The 21,810-nt window shown below is 36.7% G+C and overlaps 1 protein-coding gene and 1 long non-coding RNA gene across 21 annotated transcripts in view; one reads left to right on the top strand and one right to left on the bottom strand.

Moving 5' to 3' along the window:
* dlg1a (discs large MAGUK scaffold protein 1a) overlaps positions 1–21,810 on the bottom strand; it is a 144,193-nt gene that overhangs the window by 99,522 nt on the left and 22,861 nt on the right. For 2 of the 19 annotated variants that reach the window (XM_048199800.1, XM_048199805.1), the window contains exon 1: positions 6,227–6,385. The exons of the other annotated variants lie outside the window; for them this stretch is intronic. In XM_048199800.1, coding sequence (XP_048055757.1) covers positions 6,227–6,328 — 102 coding nt within the window. In that variant the 5' untranslated portion in view covers positions 6,329–6,385. Of the gene's footprint in view, positions 1–6,226; positions 6,386–21,810 lie in introns of those variants that run through there. 19 annotated transcript variants of the gene reach the window in all.
* Positions 6,715–13,087, top strand: LOC125273949. Of its 2 annotated transcripts, none has more exons than XR_007186159.1 (3): positions 6,715–6,849; positions 9,139–9,307; positions 12,917–13,087. It is a non-coding gene; the product is annotated as an uncharacterized LOC125273949 (long non-coding RNA). The 2 variants fall into 2 exon arrangements; XR_007186160.1 differs by having other exon boundaries at positions 6,717–6,849; positions 9,169–9,307.

The raw sequence follows: 21,810 nt of genomic DNA, 5'->3' as shown, positions 1-21,810 counted from the left end.
AATGCATCACTCACATTCTTTCTTTAGGATGGGAATGAGTGTTGACTATCCTCAAGAATTAACAAAGCTGATCAGAGTGCGTTCCATAGTGCTATTTTAAAATTTGCGCAAAAAAACAAAAAAACAAAAAAAACAAAAAGGCAATCAACATAAAAAGCAAGATAATATCCTATTTCACCTCAAAGCCAATTTTTCCGAAAAACCAGAAACGCTGGATTCAGCACTCAGTTTTTCGAGCATGATAGCCTATCAATAATGTAGGCTAAAATGCTTCTAGACAGCAGAAGAGGTCTGAAAATTGGCTATATTACCTCTTACTCCCAAAAAGATTTAGCATTAATGTGTTTGAATTGGACAGCAAATGCACTGTAATCCTTTCTAAATGACATCTATGATGCATGCAAGGTTTTTCAGAACCTGCTCTGAAAGAGTCCAATTAACTTTCTAACCAGACGAAAAGATATTTATTCAAAGTTATCCACATTTTATAAAGATACGTTTGGTCATTAACTTTTAAATGCATCATTATCCAAATATATGAGGAAAGTTCTTCACATTAAGAGCCCACAACTGGCAGATCGACATGCTACTACATTTCTCTCCAAAATTAAATTGAATGTGTGGGATTTTAATTGTGATATGATTGACAGGGCAGTTTAAACGATGACAGGATGCACATAAAGTGACAGAGCAACCCGTTGAAGACGCAATTATGATGAACTAGTATGTCTCAAAACTTGCCAATTTTTCTGCTACACATCCAAAAGCATGTACTTGTTCTTCACAAAAACAGTACTTTTACGGCACAGTATAAGTAGGCTAATTGGGACGCAGCAACTGTTACTTGTTACTTGTGTGAGAACCACTGATTTATTCAAAACAGACACCCTGGAGCGTAACATCATATCCTTGCACTCATATTTGTTGTAGGGTAATTTTGCATGCTTAAAATCTAGAGTGATTGGACTATGAAGTATTCCATACAAAAGCAGAGCTTGTTGTCTCCCTGGTCTTCCTTCGCATCCTTCCTTCCCTTTTTCCCCCTCATACATGCCCTTGTTACATCATATGTACTCGGGGCAACCGCATTGTAAGACAATTTACACACTTCAGTAGGATTCCCTCTGCTTCTCTAATAGCTTATCAACAAAGACGTAGAGGGTGATCAATTCTAACATGCCTTACGTAATGAATTGCTAATGAATGATGCTCATGTGAGAGCATGTGGAACTGCTGGTCACAAAAGGAGCTTCACGGTTAACTGACTAAATGTAAAGTGCTCAGTTATATAAGTCAATATGTAAAAGGATCCCACTGCCCAATGCAGATCTTCAGAATAAAACATCAGACTGCACTTTGTACAGTAAATAGTTGAGCTAAATTGCAGCGATTTCAATTTTAGATAGGCATTAACATCTTTCTGCTTATAAGTCAAATCATTTTAAAGGTGCCCTTGATTCAAAAATTGAATTTACCTTGGCATAGTTAAATAACAAGAGTTCAGTACATGGAAATGACATACAGTGAGTCTCAAACTCCATTGTTTCCTCCTCCTTATATAAATCTCATTTGTTTAAAAGACCTCCGAAGAACAGGCGAATCTCAACATAACACCGACTGTTACGTAACAGTCGGGGTGTACGCCCCAATATTTGTATATGCCAGCCCATGTTCCCAACATTATGAAAGGCATTAGACAAGGGCAGCCAGTATTAACGTCTGGATGTGCACAGCCGAATCAACAGACTAGGTAAGCAAGCAATAACAACAGCGAAAAATGGCAAACGAAAGATGGAGCAATAATAACTGACATGATTCATGATAACATGATATTTTTAGTGATATTTGTAAATTGTCTTTCTACATGTTTCGTTAACATGTTGCTAATGTACTGTTAAATGTGGTTAAAGTTACCATCGTTTATTACTGTATTCACAGAGAAAAGAGCCGTTGCTATTTTCATTTCTAAACACTTGCAGCCTGTATAATTCATAAACACAACTTCATTCCCTATAAATCTCTCCAACAGTGTGTAATGTTAGCCGTTAGCCACGGAGCACTATCAAACTCATTCAGAATCAAATGTAAACATTCAAATAAACACTGTACTTACGCGATTAGACATGCTGCATGACGAACACTTTGTAAAGATCCATTTTGAGGGTTATATTAGCTGTTTGACCTTTTTTTATGTTGTTCAAGGCAAGCGCGAGCTCCGTGGGCGGAGAGCACGAGCAATTAAAGGGCCAGTAGCCCTGAATCGGCTCATTTATAATGATGCTCCAAAATAGGCAGTTAAAAAAATGAATTAAAAAAAATCTATGGGGTATTTTGAGCTGAAACTTCACAGACACATTCAGGGGACACCTTAGACTTATATTACATATTTTAAAAAAAAGTTCTAGGGCACCTTTAAGGCAGAACTATGTGTCTGTATATACCATGTGATGTTAGAAATGTGTTAACCAGTAAAGATTCAGCAATAACATGCATAATGTGACACAAATCAGGAATGACAGGTTGCAATATATAAAATGCATATATCATATAATATAATATAATTGTGTTATATTATATTATATTATATTATATTATATTATATTATATTATATTATATTATATTATACTTAATATACTTAATTTTCTGTTATTTATTTTCTGTAATTTTCTGTTATTCCATCATAGGTTTCATTACTTGGTCATAGTCACACATGTACAATTCAGTTTATTAGTAAGTGATCGCCTTTAAGATCAGCTCAGTTGTGAAGAAAAGCATAATTTCATACCATTTGCCATTTGAATCGTCACAGCGGTTTCTATTTAAGGACACATTAGCGTTTGATAACAAAAACGGCAGGTGGGGAAAGTGAAAGGAATGGGGATGACACTAAAGCCTAATAAACAGCTCTGCAGGCCAGGAGAAAACAAGCTGTCCGCAGCATAGCAATCATGCTTCTTTTAGAATTAACATTCTTGAGAGAGAAGGAACTGGTATGACATGAGACATCCATTTGCTGACCTTCACATCAGGTCAACCAACCGCTATAGCTGCCAACAAGCACAGGAATGAACACACAAGTATCTCTGATGACCTGTAGCTGCTCCAAAGCTTATAAAGAGGGAAACAATGACTGAATGAGAGATGGGCTACATTTGATTGATCACACTCCAAATGCTGGAACATTGAAAACCAAAGAAATTTCAGAAAGACTCCAATCAATCACACAATCACCTGGCTAGCCTGCTAGGCTTTCCATGGGATTTTAGAGAAAGCATCATCAACTTAAAGGGATTAGACCTTATTTATACTCTATTTCAACAGAAAAATTGGTCTTTGCAATATCACTGAGAAAGTCATTCAATCAGTTTAGTTTTACAGCTCTCAACCAATAGGTTTACATGCATCCAGGGTCAAAAAACACTTACATTTTCTCATTGTATACATTGCAGCATCACCTGTTTTCTCAGTGTCTAAACACTAAACCCCTCCTTTCTGAGAGACTACTCTCCCCTGATTGGTCAGATGACATAGTCTGTTGTGATTGGTCAACCGCTTACAGAGCGTGTTGGAAACAAATCGCTCATACCATATCTGAATTTAAGCTCAGAAGGCTTCCTCAGCACTTGTACACAGGGATGTGAGCAGTAACGATGGTTTCAAATTATCAATTCAAGCCCTAGTTGAGTCCTCATCCTTTGGAAGTGCATGCAAAGTGGATTTGCTTTCATAGCACATTAAACAGCATCTTCTTGTTGATAAGACAAAACCAAACTCTTCCAGGCCTGAGCTACAACTATAGTTTTTGAGGGAGGGTCAAAGTAGATGTTCATGGGCAGCCAGTTAAGAGCATTCTGCAAATTTATTACTAACCTACGTAGGTTTCAGGCAGTTCAGAAACTTCATTTATGTAGGTTCACAAAACAATCTGTGCTGTAATATGCCATTTCAAAAGATATACAACCTCATACATCCTAGAACAAAATGTCAGCCAGAAACTGAAAGGTCTGCACTGAAATAACCAAATCAACGGGTGATGCACATATTCACAGTAACCTGATAACAAAATCCCTAAACTTATAAACTTTAACGTCACACATGAAAAATTGAAGCATATCGAAGACACACTTTCTGTGTGGCAAGCACATCCCAGCAGGATTAAATCAATGCTACGCAGAGCAAAGCTTAGCTTAGGAACTTCATCCGACAAATGCACAGAGTGCAGGCAAAGGAAAGAAGCATCTGAAACAGGATGCATGTGAGCTTTAATTATCAGTGTGGAATCTTGTGTACCCAAAAGGCTTCATTGCTGACTTTAGTCAAGCATCTATAGAGCTGGGTGACAGCATGGATAGAGGTGCTGTATTATTTAAACAATCTTCAGCCCCCTTCCCACAAACCTAATAAACTCTAATTTTTATCTCCTCAGCACTATATTAACCCACCACATACCAAGAAGCTAATGCTATTTTCAAAACAGATGTCAATAGCTCAACTCAATCATCTATATTAGGCTAATTCCTATCAGGGATTTTGGTGTATAACTATATCCTTGAACAGTTTCTTTTTTGTCACTAAACCAATTTACTCTTGCAATTTTGTCAATGATTTTGATTCTACAGCTACATTAATGAGCAATAGATTTGGTTATACAGTACTGTTCAAAAAAAAAATTATCATTTTATTCAGCAAGGGTGCAAGACATTTATCAAAAATTATTTTTACGGAAAAAAACTCTCAAATAAATAATGATCTTTTGAACTTTATTAACAAAAGAATCCTGAAAAAATGTATTAGGTTTCCACAAAAATATTACTGTTTTCAATGTTGATAAGAATTGTCTCTTGAGCATCAAATCAGCATATTAGAATGATTTCTGAAGGATCATGTGACACTGTTTACTGGAGTAATGTAGAAATTAACAGCTGTAAGGGTTATTCATTTTTAGTTCATGATACTGAATGCATTGAGTCTTATTATAAAGGCGTTACTGTTAAATCTCGAAATGCTTTGCGTTCACTGTAAGCTTTTGTAGTTTTACTTATTCATTATTGTGCAATACACTATAAAATGGCAGCAAGATGCAATACCTATAAATAAAACATGCAGCCAATGAGGCATTTTGAAAGATTCTTTGGCTTAGCAGTGCATCTTTATCTCGACAGGTTTTTGATCAAAATTAAACAATAATCATACATCAACATATAAACAATTTAAAACAGCCATGAAACATTCATTGCTGTGTTTCTGCTACGCACAAATGGCAAGGGGTCATCTCTGTGCTTGCCGGGGATTGACTGTCATTAGAAGTTAACAAGGGCTTCCCCAAACCCTCTGATCTCATGCTTAAAAGAAAAGAAGGTTCAGCTATAATGACAGGAAGCTTTTTAGGACTGATCAATCTGTGTAGGTGCAAAGTGACAAGCAGTAATCCTCTACGCTCTGTGCAAGTTGCAATGCTTGGTAGAGTTAGACAACGAAGACTAACCATTCAGTCGTGAAATAATGAAAAACACAAGCTTCTTCCCCACAACCCATTCGCACATAGTAGATATAATTGGGACGCAGGCTAAGATACCCAGAGGACCAAGTGGTTACATAACTAAAAGAACTTGCTATCCTGCTTCGAACTAGACGAGCAGAAAATGGACCAAAAGGAATGCTGGGCCTGAGCTTTACTCTTGATCAGGAATGAACATTTCGATTTGGCTGCCTTCATTTGGCTTCAAGCTGAAATCAGTTTGTTTCAGCAAACAGAAGCCCAGAAGTCCCTCAGGATATCTTTCCCAGGCGCATGTGGTTTGTGCACCACAGTGGTGAAATTAAAGGCAGGATGGAACACACATGCAAGCTAGGTACAGTCTGAAATTTGAAGAGTATTGGGTTGAGATCCTGCTTGCCTTCGGTTCTTTAACCTGGCATCATCGGTGGTCTCATTGAGCATTTCATTTTGTCAGACTAAAACCAGACAAATGGAGACTCTGTGAGACTTCCAGCCTAATCACAAACAAATATTAGGGTCACATGCAAAGGAATGGACCATTGCCATGAGGGTGTAACCTGGAGCATATGTTCAGATCTTAACCCACTAAAGGTGTCATCAACAAAATTATCCTCAGTGTGAGAAGACAATTAGCAGCTCAGAGTCCAGGGACCATTTAAGCAACTAAGTTTAAGCAACTGTCGCTCATGCATCTTTCGGATAAATCTTTCAAAACAATCCCCTACCTTGCATCCAAACATAAGTGAGATGGTGCTGTTGGTGCATGCTACTTTACAGTGGCACAACATTGGCGAAAAGCAATCCAAGTTTTTGATGCTGGGAGACATTCTGTGCCTGGACACTTCAATCCATCAGCGATTGAGGTGCCGGCCAATTGCTTCCACGAGCTCTGCCCGCTGCCTGCTCTTGACGTGCACCCTCATCTCTCGGCTCGGTCCGTAGAAGCAGCGACGTGATGCCTTCATCCAGTGAGCCCTTGTCAGTTGAGTCCACTGCTCTTCCGTCCTATCGCTTCGTTTGACTTGACTCAACTCAATCAGCCTGACAGATTAAAGCGCTCCTGAAGAAAGCTGTACTTGAGAGAGCTCTGGAGGAGCCATGCTGCCTACCGTGACCAGGGGGTGTTGCGGTGGGAGGAGGAGCAGGAGGAGGGTTAGAGGGCAGCGGAGTGCGCGGGGTCTCGTGTCACAACGCGAGGGACTCTCCGCGACCCATCAGCGCTGCTGCGCTTCCACCTACTGCAGAGGAACTGCTGCCATTACTCGGAGGAAAGAGGAGCAGGTTCGGACGGTCTCCCACTCAACTATCCAAACAAGACACACCGAGCGGCGCGAGAGAGAGAGGAGAGGTAAGCAGACTGGAGGGGGAGGGGCGAGCAATAGCATTGAGCTTATTACACAGTTCACTAGAGAGAAACTGAGTTTTTGAGCCGAAGGTTGCAGTATGCAGACCGGGAGAAAGGGGAATCAAAATGATCCGTATCATTTGGAGGTGAAAAGGGGGGAACATATAATGCTTTCTCAACAAATTTACAATCACAAGGACAACAGAGAAGGAAAGATACTGAATCAAACGGCAGCTAGTATGACCTCTCATGTGCAGTTATGAAATCTGATCTCAAAGAGAAATACGTCAATTAAAAACCCAAAGATTTGAAACAGATGACAGTTGTTTATCATACACAAGGATACTTCATGCTATCCAATGTTGGATAAATAACTTGAACCAATTGTTTTCTTGAGTAAAACAAAGTTCTAACAGTGAGAGCAGGGTCCTAAATTTTCTTGTGAATTAAGAAAATATTTTTTATATTTTCTTGTCTGAAGCCTAATATGAGTAATATTACACATATACATCACTATGCTGTGTTCTGGAGATATAATACAAAAAAAAAAACCTTCAGGCATCCTAGATGAATTTTGAATGCTAATTTTCCCACCGAGGTAAAAGTAGTTAGAAGAAATATGTATGTCAAATATGAGTCATGACCAAAGAACTACTGAGGCGCTTGGTAAATGAGTGAGTGTAAAGAGTGTGACTTAATAATAATAATAATAATAATAATAATAATAATAATAATAATAATAATAATATTATTATTAAATAAAAATATTAAATAAAATAATAAAAAAAAAAAGAGAAGAGTATTTAAGAAAAATAATAAAAAAAAAAAAAATTATTTACAATTTTTTATTTTGGCAGAAAACTGCAGGGAGCCCTTAAATCTACTCTTTTGTTGACAATAGCCAGTTTAACAGTTTGGGAAGATGGTTGGTGCATGTTGCGTTCCAAAATGCATATTATAAGCAACCCGAACTCAGAGAAGATGCATTACTTTTCTTGGAACCAAAACGCTCTGAAACCATTGGATCATGAGCTGCTCGCATGTCAAAGAACATAGTGAAACACACAGCGCATATATTTATTCAACTAATATCAGTTTTTGGGATTGGATAAAGCGCACTAAGCCATATTTGGATTTTGGTTTTTATTTTGATTAATTGTGAAGACCAACCTGTAAATATGAAGTGAACTTTATCTTTTTGGCTGATAATGTACATCAAAGTTATCATCAAACCACTAAACAGAATTCCATGGACGTTGCTTGGATTTTTTTTTTTTTTTTCTGGTCTTTAAAAAAAAAAAAAAAGAAAAAAAAAAAAGAATGGCCAATAGTTTTATAGAGACCATTAAAGCTCAATTTTGGTAGTTCAGATGACATTTAAGTAAATTATGAAATTATGTATAGCAGCCTGTAATAAATCGAAATGTGATAGTTTCTCCTCTGCCCCTCCTCCCTCCTGCCCCCCTGCCACACTACATCATTTGAACAGTTACATCATCAGAGTGCAGAGAGGCATGCAGATCCCAGACTACTACAGCACAAACACACACGCATATAACCTCACTATTATAAACAAAATCTGCATCCATTGCAGGACATGGCAGCTTCATTTAGTTACTGAGGGAAAATCAGCAAAATCAACCTCTCTTCATTATACAGCAAAATGCTACTTATTCAAAGTAGTAGTAGTAGTAGTAGTAGTAGTAGTAGTAGTAGTAGTAGTAGTAAATACTACTACTACTGAGAACTAAAGAGGATATGCATTAATGTGTTTGCAGAATTCTGCCACTCATATTCAAAGTCATATTATTCTAATCATTATATGTGTGCGTAATCATTAAAATGTAGCTAAAGTAGATTAAATATTGCTATGATGAATGATAATAATAAAAGACCACATAGTAAAAGGTCAAAACATCATAAGAGAGCCATAGGTTCTCTGGTAAAAAATATTTCTGTGTTTTAATGCATTAAGAACAGAACACCATCCATCATCCAATCCTATCTTCAACAAAGTGATTTAATCTGGCAGAATGACATCAGTGATATATACAATGACTTTTGGAGGAGTTCCGATCCAGAAAAAATTATTCATCCAAAGCTGAGGCTTATTACTAACTTCTAAATCAATCCCTCCCGCTGAGAGTTTCAAGGAGAAAAGGACGATGTGTACGTAGATCCATAAACTTGGCTGGTGTTGAAGCATTTCTTCAAGCAAAAGTTTGTGTATTGCTGTGTGCTCAGCAGTTTCTGTGAGAACAATGAGGACTTCTCCCCTAATTGTGTACGCAGGCTGATGCTAATCATTCGACTGCTTTGCAGAAGCTCTCAGAGAATATCTAGATGGCAGACTGCTGAATTCCCATGATACCATCAAAGAATCAGATACCAGTTAAGACTGAAACGGTGTGTGCAGAGAACCACGTCCATGAAGCAGAGAAACTCGTCTCTCATTGGCCAGGTGAGTCTTTGTTTCAACATTCATTTCTGCTGAAATTTGTCTTTTACCTGGATGCCATGAAGAGAAAAGCCTATGTGATGACATGGTGGGAAAAGTTAATAACTACAAAAGTTATCAAGGTTACGACAGATATGGTAATATACCATATGCTATATGGTCCCATAGCTCAGAAAATTCAGATTATCTGAAGGTGACATTTTTTTATAATTATATATTTATTTATTTATTTAAATAGGATTTACTTTCAAACTATTTTGACACATAAATGGCATGTAACACACTGAATTAAATATGAAATTTTAAAGGAGAAAGATTAAAATTGTAAAACATTCCAATCATATTTGTTTATTTACAACTTCATTCTTTACAGTATAGGAATAAAGTGTCAATGCAACATGGACACCGTTTTAGCTGAATATGGCGGACATTAGATTACGTTTAGTAGGATTAAGTTTAATTACAGTAGGAGCTAATTCTTAATCATGTATTTATTTTGGTTTGGATTAGTTTGTAGGTGTGGATACAGTAGCAAATTACACATGGTATTTATGTTTTTGTGTGAACCTTCCAATGAGGGACCCACTTTATATTAAGTGGCCTTAACTACTATGTACTTACATTTAAATTAATCATTTGATACAATGCACTTATTGTGTACATACATGTTTTTACATTGTACTTATATTTGAAAAACACCTGCATGTAATTACATCTGTAATTAATTTATGTAATTACATTTGTAATTACACTATTGACCCGTCCCTTAACCCTTACCCCTACCCTTAAACCTACCCATACCACCAAAGCTTTCCCTAACCTTACCCATATCCCACCTCAATAGCAGCAAAAGTGTTTTGCAATTCAATATGAACCCAATAAGTACATTATACTTATTTTTTGATGTAAGTACATAGTAGTTAAGGCCACTTAATATAAAGTGGGACCCCAATGAGCTATGAAATATGGAGTATCTGCACTCACTGGACTTAAGGGTTATGATGACACACAGTGGTCAGATGTTAGCGTCAGACAGAACAAGCACAGTTCATGCTGAAGAGGAACAGAAATGCACTCAAACAACATACCATCTAAATACCATGGTACATGAATATTGTAATATTTCTATTTAATACTCAGTGAGACACTTTTCTTTGGTAAGGGATCCAGGTGAGAGGGGCCATTTATCTTCTCCATCATATCCTGACAAGGAATGTCTGGAGGAGCTGAAGTGATGAAACAGGTCTGAAACAATCCAATTATGTTTCAGCTTTGACATTAATGAAACAGAAGACGGAGAGATTTAATTCAACAGTACTCATACATAATTTATATAACATTAAGCTGGACATCAGGAGCATGTAAATATTTAAGACACAGTAGGGATGTGCAAAATTACATATTTTCAAAATCAATTAGTCAGCGAGTTGCCGGAACGACTAGTCGATTAATCAGTCTCATGGAGGCTGTGTATAATTAGGCTGGTGTTGAGTTCACCTGACCGATCTGACAAATTTCTTACAGGCCATTTACTAGTTATGGGGAGTCGACACCAAAAGAGTCGATTCCTCAACTCTGAATAGCCCCATTCTCGTTGTCGACTCTGTTGCCGTGTCCGAAATCGCTCACTTGTTTACTGATTCGCTAATCCCTATATAGTGCATGGCAGTTGAGTGCACTATATAAGCAAGGAGTGAATTCAGACACTGACATATTACACCGTGTCAGATATCGCAGAAACTTTGTCACATACATTTATCCTACATGTAGCTTACTTTAGAAATAGACAACAGTCATAGTGACTTTAGTTTATACATTCCACCATGCAAGCTTTAGGTTTAATTGATGTTATATTAATGCTATAAATATAGTAGAATTTTCCATGGTTAACCTTGTGTTCATAATCATTTAACTATAAATCATAAAAACTAAAATAAAAACTAAAATAAAATAAAAAACTCACGGCAAGATTAAACGCATCAATAAGTGTACATTATTGTATGTATTTTTGTATGCATTTTATTAATTTTAGGTATCTTTAACCCTGTCCAAGCACCTTTTAAGACCATGATCAATTCATTAAAGAATACCTTCTTTCTCATTTATTTAATTCTGACATAATATTCGACCACGGATGTTTTTTGTGACTTTTCCCTCTGTAATTTAGGTAGACTCCAGAAAACCTGGAATCGAACACCTCTATCATTTACATAAGATGCCTTTTACATTCAAAACACCTAGATGTAACGGAACAGAACTCAGGGTCTCAAGACTCATTTTTTTTAAAGTTTACACACCATCTTAAACAACGGTGGGTCGCTCAAACACCACCAAAAACTCAAAAAACATGAATAGACAACTATTTGGACAAAAAGTGGATACACAAATTCTGGTAATACTTTACAATAAGTCTCTGAATGTAAGATTATTGAATAATATATTAGACTTTAATACAAAATCATTGAAATTATCAATCATTTATCAGCATTTATTAATGTAGATTAATAGCATTACATGCATTTAGTAATACTTTAACATTTCAAGTTGTATGAATGAATATTAATGTATTATTATTAGACACCAATTATGTTTTTTTTAAAAAGAAAATATAAATGAAAATTTACATTAAATTGTTCATTACAGGGTTAGTTAACTAAAATCTTAAACTTACTTGAAATAAATGTTTTTTCAACTTGACAAAGCAAAGTCTTATTTATTTAGTTTTACATGATGTACTAAAATAAACTAAAATAAAAACAAACAACTATAGACATTTAAACAAATAAATAAAAATAATGAAAAAAACAATTACTAAACCTTAAAATAAAAACAAAACAAAAATAAACTAATTCAAAATTTTAATTAAAAATAGTAACTCAGTGATACTAAAATAACATTGGTTCATAATTAGTTCATAAAACAGAAAAGAATTATGTAAAATATTATAACACTTTGCATTTGTAAGATGTCTTGGGAAAAATGTAACAGCAGAAATTATTAAAAAAAAAAAAAAATGGACCATGAAGAACATTTGTACCAATTCAACAGTCTCATTATTAACCTCAAGGGTAGACCATCTGTTAACTACATTCAAAAAAAGACTGCAGCTCAGCAAGCAGCTAGATGTGAAGAAACCAACTCTTCAAAACAGCACATTTAAATGAACTTACAAGGACAGAAAGACATCCTGTTCCCAAACCTTGTTGAAAAAAAAAAGTTTACAAGGCACATCTGTATTCAATACCCCCCGAATGAATCTATACAGCTGTTAAAAATAGTTACTCTGATGACACTAGCACTGTGGCATTTGACACTGGCTGCAGGGACGAGTTCTCAGCAGGAAATCATTAAGATTGACAGTTTGTCAGGCTTCTTAGAATTATTGAGCCGCACTTAAGCCTGTTAACACTACAATACCTTGCAGGAGAAATACCTCACAGGTTCATTTACGGTCATCTAACTGGAAACATCACCGGGGTACAGCACTTAAAATTGAGCATTTTTCAGAACATGGATGTAGTGGAAGTAGTGGTCTGTCTTTCATGACAAAAACTAGATTATTCAGTTCAGCAAGTATTTGGCTTCTCATTCTCTCTCTTCTTTGATTTCCAGCCCACAGCAAGGTATAGAGTATGTTGAGGCCCTGTCTGCATGACTGACTCTTCCACACGGACGGTCCCGCCCTCCCCAATCTGCCGTGGTTCTCTTTGCAATCTGTCACACTGCCTCACATAGACGAACTGTTGCTCCTTCACAGCCACGTGGGAGCTCTCTGGGATACCCCTGGTAACCTATGGCGACAGCTCTGGAGGTATCACTGATATAAAGGCATCTTTCTTTTCTACAATACACAGAGAGCTTCAGTTTCACTTCTGGAAGAAGATGAGGAACTCCCCTCTGTGGTCAAAATGCGAAGCACCGAATCATTTGATTATAGACAACTTGTTTCTTACCTAGAAATGCAATGAATCTGGTTAAATGCTAGTTAACCTGTGCCATACTTTATGAAAGCTTCGTAGATTCTACAAATGCCTCTTCACAAAAATATTAGAGAAAATAATGAATGAATGAATGAATATTGTGAAATTCAAGATTCAATAGTGTGTGAAGCCAACACGGGCAAAAAGCAACAACAACAGCCTTAAAGGGATAGTTCACCCAAAAATTAAAATTACCCCAAGATTTACTCACCCTCTAGCCATCCAAGGTGTACATGACTTTCTTCTTTCAGAAATACAATCGGACCTATATTTAAAAATATAAAGGCCTTCTGAAGCAAAGCACTGGGTTTTTGTAAGAAAAATATCCATATTTAAAACTTACTAATCTAAAATAACTAGCCTCCGGAAGACAAACATACGCATACTGCGACTTGGGCCACAAGAGTGACCCGTGACGCAATGTATGACGCAGGATGTAGGAGTATCGTAAGCTTAGACGACTCCCACGATTTAAACAAATAGGGCTGGGCAATAAACTCAAGCTCCTCTTCTCTTTTTTTGAATTCCTCTGATGTTTCTCTTTAAAATTTCTCGTTTTAGACTTCTAATTCGTGACCGGTGTTTTGTTTTGCTCTATCCTCTGCGCTTCCACATTTTAAAATTTTTTTTTTATTTTTTTATTTTTTTTTTTTTTTTACAAAAACCCATCGCTTCGCTTCAGAAGGCCTTTATTAACCCCCTGGAGTCGTGTGGAGTACTTTTACGATGTATGAATGCACTTTTTTTTTGCTTCAAAATCTGGCCCCCCATTCACTAGCCAGGATTTAATCTGAAAAAAGATAGTCAAATACACCTAGGATGGCTTAAGGGTGAGTAAATCATGGGATAACAAGCTGAAGCATGTTTGCTTTACGTGTGAGAACCAGGGAGGTTCATTCTCATATGTTACACAGCACATTTGAGCTTCCTCAAGAGGTTTGTTCTAGCACATCAAGCAGTTTCGGTTGAGCTTCTGTTCATGTTCACTAATCAATGTTTACATGTGAATAAAAGCCTAAATTAAATCGGTTCATCATAAAAAGCGATCAAGTCCCTTCAGAAAATTTGGACTAAACCACTCAATTCATATGGATTAATTTTATGATCTCTTTATGAACTTTTTGAAGCAGTAAAGTGTCAGTTGTGTAGCTGTCTATGGATGGACAGAAAGCTCTCAGATTTCATCAAAAAGATCTTCATTTGTGTTGCAAAGATGAACAATAGTCTTACAGGCTTGGAACGACATGAGGGTGAGTAATTAATGACAGAATTTTCATTTTGGGGTGAACTATCCCTTTAACCCTGTCAATATTCCCATCTAATCCACACAGGTGTAGATTTGTTTAGACACAATGTTTGGAATGGTGTGAATTACCCGGAAACTGAAAAGTAGTGTGGTGCTACTTCCATTCACAAAGAAAGTTCATGCAGCAACACATACTGTGTACTGACATTCTTGAATTCAGAGCAACAGTGTTCAGAACAATCAGAAAAATTCAGATTTTGTTCACCTTTACTATAAACTTGACCAGAACACATTCTGTGTTTTTTTTCTCCCACCAAAAACTATTTCCTGGTTCTACTATATACAGTAGAGGGCAGTGTTAAATTACTTTGAGACTCAAGGATGAGAGTATAACTCACCACAGAAAAAAAACAAAACAAAAAACATGGGATTTGTGTGTTCTCACATCATGAAAGACTTGAATAAGGTACCTTCAAGCTGAATAAGAAAAAAAAAAGAATATTTTATTTTTCCCAAAAATACTTAAGACTGCTGATAAGAATCTTCTTGTACATAACTTAGGATAACCTGCAACTTGTCATAAATCCCCAATAATTAATTGGGTTGTTTCAAATTAATTGTGGTCATTAAACATTACAACAAACACTGGCTACAAATAATATATATTTATTCCTACTACTAGGAACGTGCACAAATATATTGACAGCAATGATCGACAATGTAAACAATGATCTGTCATGATTATGCGTGATGTGACTTCTTGCAAAATTCAGTACCAACTCTTCAAAAACTAGTCAAATAGACAATCACAAATGAATGCAACAGACAACTCCGATATTGAGACAAACTCTTTAAAAATAACTTTAATCTAAAATATATGTTGCATTAAAAAAAAAAAAAAAAAAAAAAAAAAAAAAACACAAGTGCTGAACTCCTGTCAAGTCATTCAAAAACAGAGTGCACACGTATGATTATTACAGTAATCTGCAGGGCGCGCGCAAAAGACAGCCTTTGAATTGGAGGAGTTGATTTGAATTGTCGGTAAGAACCGCCATACAATCAGATAAAACCATAGCCTGTCATTTTCTTCCAAATAAAAAATACGATTTTCTTAAGAAAAGTATTTATAAGAATTAGGAACATTCTTATGAACTTCTCAAAAGTTTCCAATTATTAAATCCAAATTTAATACATTTCCAATATCAATACCTTCATCCATCCTTTACCTCTTAAACTACACTGTTTCTCTGTCTATAAACATGAAGGGATTGCATGGTTTGCAGGTGGTGACCTATGAGAGCTCAAGCTGACGCATGACTCCTTCATATCACCTCCAGTCCTTCCTGCCGCCCACACAGAGCAAAAATCACACTGACACCACTCCATCAGTTCAGCCCACAGCTATGAGCTCTCAGCAGGCAGAGACACCTCACCGTTCTGCAAGCACACTCACTTCAAACACAGAGTTTGACATTGAAAGAAATCAGAATGAAACGCGTGCTGCAAGGACGACCTCATCTGCTCCAAACGTACAGCCACTAAATTATCTAATTGACCCATGCAGCTGATTTCTTAGCTTTGCAAGTTTTATATTGTTTCACCACACAGGTTCTGTATTACAATAAGGGCTGGGCGATAAAACAACAATTATTGGAATATAATTTTCTTCAATAAAACGATAACAAGAGTTCAATAAATGTTCGATATAATGTGAACGCTCCAAAAGCAGAACTAAACAGCACTACTCATTTGAACTTCTTTGAATTTCTCCTAATAAAAATTAGGAGAAATTTCATAAGAGAGAGATAACGCCTGTTTAATATTATTCTGCATAATTAATTAAACTGAAAAGTAACATGCATTAATATTTCAGTTACTTTTTTTTAAGAAAAGTAATGTGTCAATTTATAAAGTAATGTGTTACTGTACTCGTTACATCAAAAAGTAATCTGATTACGTAACGCACGTTACTTGTAATGCATTACCCCAACACTTGTCATGTTTAAATGTATTTATTTATTTGTTTATTTATGTAGTACCAGTGTATTAAGCAGAATTATTTAGTCAGCTGGTCATTATTGCAAAATAAACCACTTTAAAGGTGCCATCGAATTGAAAATTGAATTTACCTCGGCATAGTTGAATAACAAGAGTTCAGTACATGGAAATGATATACAGTGAGTCTCAAACTCCATTGTTTCCTCCTTCTTATATAAATCTCATTTGTTTAAAAGACCTCAGAAGAACAGGCGAATCTCAACATAACACTGATTGTTACGTAACAGTCGGGATCATTAATATGTACGGCATTACACAAGGGCAGCCAGTATTAACGTCTGGATCTGTGCACAGCTGAATCATCAGACTAGGTAAGCAAGCAAGGACAACAGTAAAAAAAATGGCAGATGGAGCGATAATAACTGACATGATCCATGATAACATGATATTTTTAGTGATATTTGTAAATTGTCTTTCTAAATGTTTCGTTAGCATGTTGCTAATACACTGTTAAATGTGGTTAAAGTTACCATCGTTTCTTACTGTATTCACAGAGACAAGACTGTCGTTATTTTCATTATTAAACACTTGGAGTCTGTATAATTCATAAACACAACTTCATTCTTTATAAATCTCTCCAACAGTGTGTAATGTCAGCTTTAGCCACGGAGCACCATCAAACTCATTCAGAATCAAATGTAAACATCTAAATAAATACTAACGCGATTAGACATGCTGCATGATGAACACTTTGTAAAGATCCATTTTGAGGGTTATATTAGCTGTGTAAACTTTGTTTATGCAGTGATAGAGTCGAGAGCTCGGGAGGGGGCGGAGAGCGCGAGCAATTAAAGGGGCCGCAGCCTGAATCGGTGCATTTCTAATTATGCCTCAAAATAGGCAGTTAAAACAATTAATTAAAAAAAATCTATGAGGTATTTTGAGCTGCAACTTCACAGACACATTCAGGGGACACCTTAGACTTATATTACATCTTGTAAAAAAAACATTCGATGGCACCTTTAAGGTGACACAAGAGCTGAATGACTACATTATCCTTGACATACTGATGAGACTATATAAAACATTAAAATTCTAAAAAGCTGTTAAATGCAGCTGAACATCATTTCTGGTTTCACTGAGGCCACAATGTAATGGGCCTATAATCATAGTTTACAAATCCAGGGGAAACTGACACAGGAAACTCCTTAAAATAGAGCTGCTTCAGTTGACTAAAATAAGTACTGTATTCCCTTATAATGTGGTGTGGAGATGACCTCAAACTGTATGGAAAAAAAGAATTAGAAAGCTGGTGTCCCAAATGCATCTCCTTATGGGAAGAATAAATAAAAGTGAATAAAACTGTCAAAATGCAGCACTACATATTTCTATTCTCTCACACTTACACCGTGTCCTAACCAGACGTGACGCGACAATAAAAGGTATCTTTTCCATGTTAATCAGAGTTCTTGTCCTAACCAGCCGCGACGGCGACACACAAATATTCTGTTTTAGAAACGGTTTCTATTTCTCCGCGACGTCGTGGCAGGAACAGCAACACAACGTATGGCAATGGAGTACTGTTTATGCGCTTTATTTAATGTTAAAAGCATCTAATCTGAGTTTAACTATCATTCTGTGTTCCCAGCTTTTTAGCTGTAATGAAAACAACACTGGCTAATTCACCTCAGATCTTGAAAATAAATAAAATGGGCACAAGAACGTTCAAACTGTCAACTCAGTGCGAACAAACAAGTGTATTCTATGACAAAGATTGGTTCAGTCACTCCGTATGTACTTTAAATAATGTTTAAATGGTGTAATATTTATGAATATTACTATGTACTTGCCCATTTCATTGTGTCTGCTGTGCTCTTGCCAAGAGAGCCCGCCCACACTCTCTTCTGATTGGCTGTGGTTTTTGATTGATTTTAATCGCTTCTCATTGTCGCGTCTAGTGGACAGTCAAATTGCTCATCGCTGGAATCTTATCGCATTGCATCTGGTTTGGACACGGTGTTAGGTTTTTAGGCAGACCACAAGAATTTCTTAAAACATTATGTGTCCCTCAACACAGGACGGCCTAATGGCCGAGGGCCAGTGTGAGAGTTTCAGGGCAGTGCTGAATTATCAAAATACATCTTACACTCTGCCTTCCAAATGTAAACTTTTTTTACTTTTGTAAAATTTTATGTGATGTACTGATCATTACTGTTGTGAATTATTTATTTATTCATTTATTTATTTAATTTTGAAGTATGTATGCGTCAGGCAAAATATGTACCAAAGAAATTATTAGCAAGTACAAAATGGGTGGGGGGGGGGCACTGTAACACTGGGCAAATAGAAAAAAAAAATCCTCACCATTGAGCCCAGTTATAAAACACGGATGCTCTGAAATGTTGTTTTTACTAATAAAGATCATTCCTCTACATATTAAATCACTCATATTTTTACACTTCCCATAGCAGCAAGCTGTTTAACATGTCCTGATGAAGAGGAAATGACATTTCATCACACCTCCTGAAAAACAGTTTGTCCTGGAAACTAGATTTCTGACTGTCATTAAAGTACATGCTTGATTTGAACAGTCGTTTTATTAAATGTTCTCTGAATCTCACAGTAATATACAAAATCTGCTTACTTTGGGCCAGTAAATATATGAACCTTCCTTGTTATTAACAAATCCCTCATCTTCAATAAAACATCAAACACTTAAAGGCATATCAAAACGATGATGAATGGTTCCTTTCCACCCGCAACAACAAGTTGCAGAGCTGAAAAAACACCACGTTGGGCCAGACCCAGGGAAACACACCCAGCTATGACGTGACACTGGGAGGCCATGGAGCTGCTCACAGTACAGCCGCAATAACTCAGAATAAATCACAAGACAGACACTGACAAGACAGGCAGTTGAGGGATTTGGATTTGTCTAAGCATGGAACATTCTAAAAATGGATGTGCATATCTACACATTTTTATAATTGACTAGTAGGTTTGTTGTCTGAACCACTTGTTTTAAAGACCTTTATAATGAGCCTGATTTAACATCCACTGCACCAATGTTATTTTATTATGACTGAGATACTATTACAGCTTTGTTAATATTTTAAATGAGATTTTATATTTTCAGTTTTCATTTTAATTTTAGTTAAAGCTACAGTCCGTAAATTTTGCCTTTGTCGCCATCTCTGTTTGAAACCTGCAATTGCAGTTCATTGAGGAATTATCATTTTACGTGGGTTGTGTATCGGCACGGCTCCTCAGCGAGGATGGATCTAAATGTTTGGAGGAGTCTTGAAAGTACAACAATAATAATACGTTTCAACAGAAAATGTCATCTGAACAAGTAACATGTTTACATTAGGGTGACCACCCGTCCTGAAACAGTCCTGAAATTGGGAGCTTTGTCCCGCGTCTCGCAAGACCCAAGTAGTGTCCCGCATTTCTGTATTATCTTTTTTCACAGCTACACCAGCAAAGATTTCATCTCACATACTGGATAAGAACCTCAAGAGCTGCTCAAAGCTGCCCAAATTGATGATTTAAAGCATGCAATTATCCACCCTGATGGCAAATATTTCTCGAGCGGCACTCATGGAAATGGTCAAGAACTTACAGAAAAATACGAGATATTCTCCATTCATTTTAACCAATAAAAAAATGATATCAACTTTTAGACAACTTTCTTCTCACGTTAATAGTTAGTTTAAAAGTGGTTTCTATGGTGTTTTTGTAATGACAAATATCAAGAGTGCATTATTGTAAAGCGAGAGCGCATCAAATGCGCGGGCAGGAAGCTCTCCACTCACAAGCAGATTCCCTTCTCGCACAAAACTGGACACGCGCCCTCTCTCGCTTACAAATTACACGTGCGTGCTCGAACTTTGTCCTCCTGCATGTGCATTCATCAATCTAGAAAAGTCTTCTCTCCATTATTTAATGTTGCCAGCAGTGCAACATTATAGTGGGGGCACCCACTGGCATAAATATTACTCGGCGCATACATGTCAAATTTGCCATCGAATGTAAATCAATATTTGCATTGCATAATAGTAGTAAATTTATCTGTCTCACACGTGTCCCGCATTGTCCCACAAAATCACATCTACTGTCCTGCAACAGATCAATAGCCAGGTGGTCACCCATAGTTTGCATTGTTCTGACCAACTGAAAATTGAAAAAAACAATTTCAACAATAAATCTGGTGATTAAATCTAAGGATCGCAAAGTTAGCTCATGACGTCAAACCATGCAAATTATTATTATTATACTTTGTTCTCAAATTGTTAATGTTAGCAACATCAACAATGCATGACTGTGTATTAAAGGTGGTAAAGAGGATGTTTTGTTTTATACATTTTTGCAATATTACTTGAAACTGTCTTTACTAACTGATAAAAGACTATTTATTAGGTGCACTGAAAGGAATAATATTAATATACATCATCTGTGCACGAGGTAGGGCCTTAAAAACATCAGCCAATCGTTTACGCGATCATCGCGTAAACGACTGGCCCTCTGGCTTGTCAATCACTGCCATTACGTTCCTTGTGAAAGACGTGCGCGGATTGGCCCTCTGGCTTGTCAATCACTGCCATGACGTTCCTTGTGAGAGACATTCGCTGCTGCGCGCTCCAGTAACTTTCCACACTCTACAGGCGCCGCATGCAATGTTTTTGTCAGGAGACAGGAGTAACAACTGCAGATTATGAGTTACCTGCGGTGAGTCCGACATAATGAATCCACTAACACGACACAGCGAATGCCGGTGGTAAACACTCGTGTTCCAATACTCGTGCATCAGTTTTGGGAGGCGTTCCCTCTAAATGAGCTGTGAAGGAGGTGGGTTGTTCTTACGCATGTGCTCATTTCAAAAACTCACTAACAGTCTTTGGTTTCTCAGTCGACGAAAAGATCCTCTTTAGCACCTTTAAGTGTATATTATCTACCCAATAAACCATTAAAATATCTTACCTGTCTACCTGTGCATCCATTTTAAACTAGTCTTTTTACTACCGATGACTCACCAGTTGTCAATGATGATGGTCGCCTTTACAGTTCTTGATTACAATCCACCAACAAAATGACAAACTTAATTATTACAGCTGTTGTAAAAGAGTCGTCAAATGATCCACCACCTACAGTGTCTCGTGCAGGACTCCTTTATTTTATATAGATGTGATGTAATGACGCAAAGGCAAACTCAGGGAATTTCTCTGGGAAACCTACCAGTACCACCCAAATTGAAAAACATTACTACAAGCCTACACTGTGCC

Source organism: Megalobrama amblycephala, linkage group LG8 (genome assembly GCF_018812025.1).
Source record: "Megalobrama amblycephala isolate DHTTF-2021 linkage group LG8, ASM1881202v1, whole genome shotgun sequence".
NCBI classification, from domain to species: Eukaryota; Metazoa; Chordata; class Actinopteri; order Cypriniformes; family Xenocyprididae; genus Megalobrama; species Megalobrama amblycephala.
Note: the sequence above shows the minus strand (reverse complement) of the source record. Positions and strands in the feature narration are given on the sequence as shown.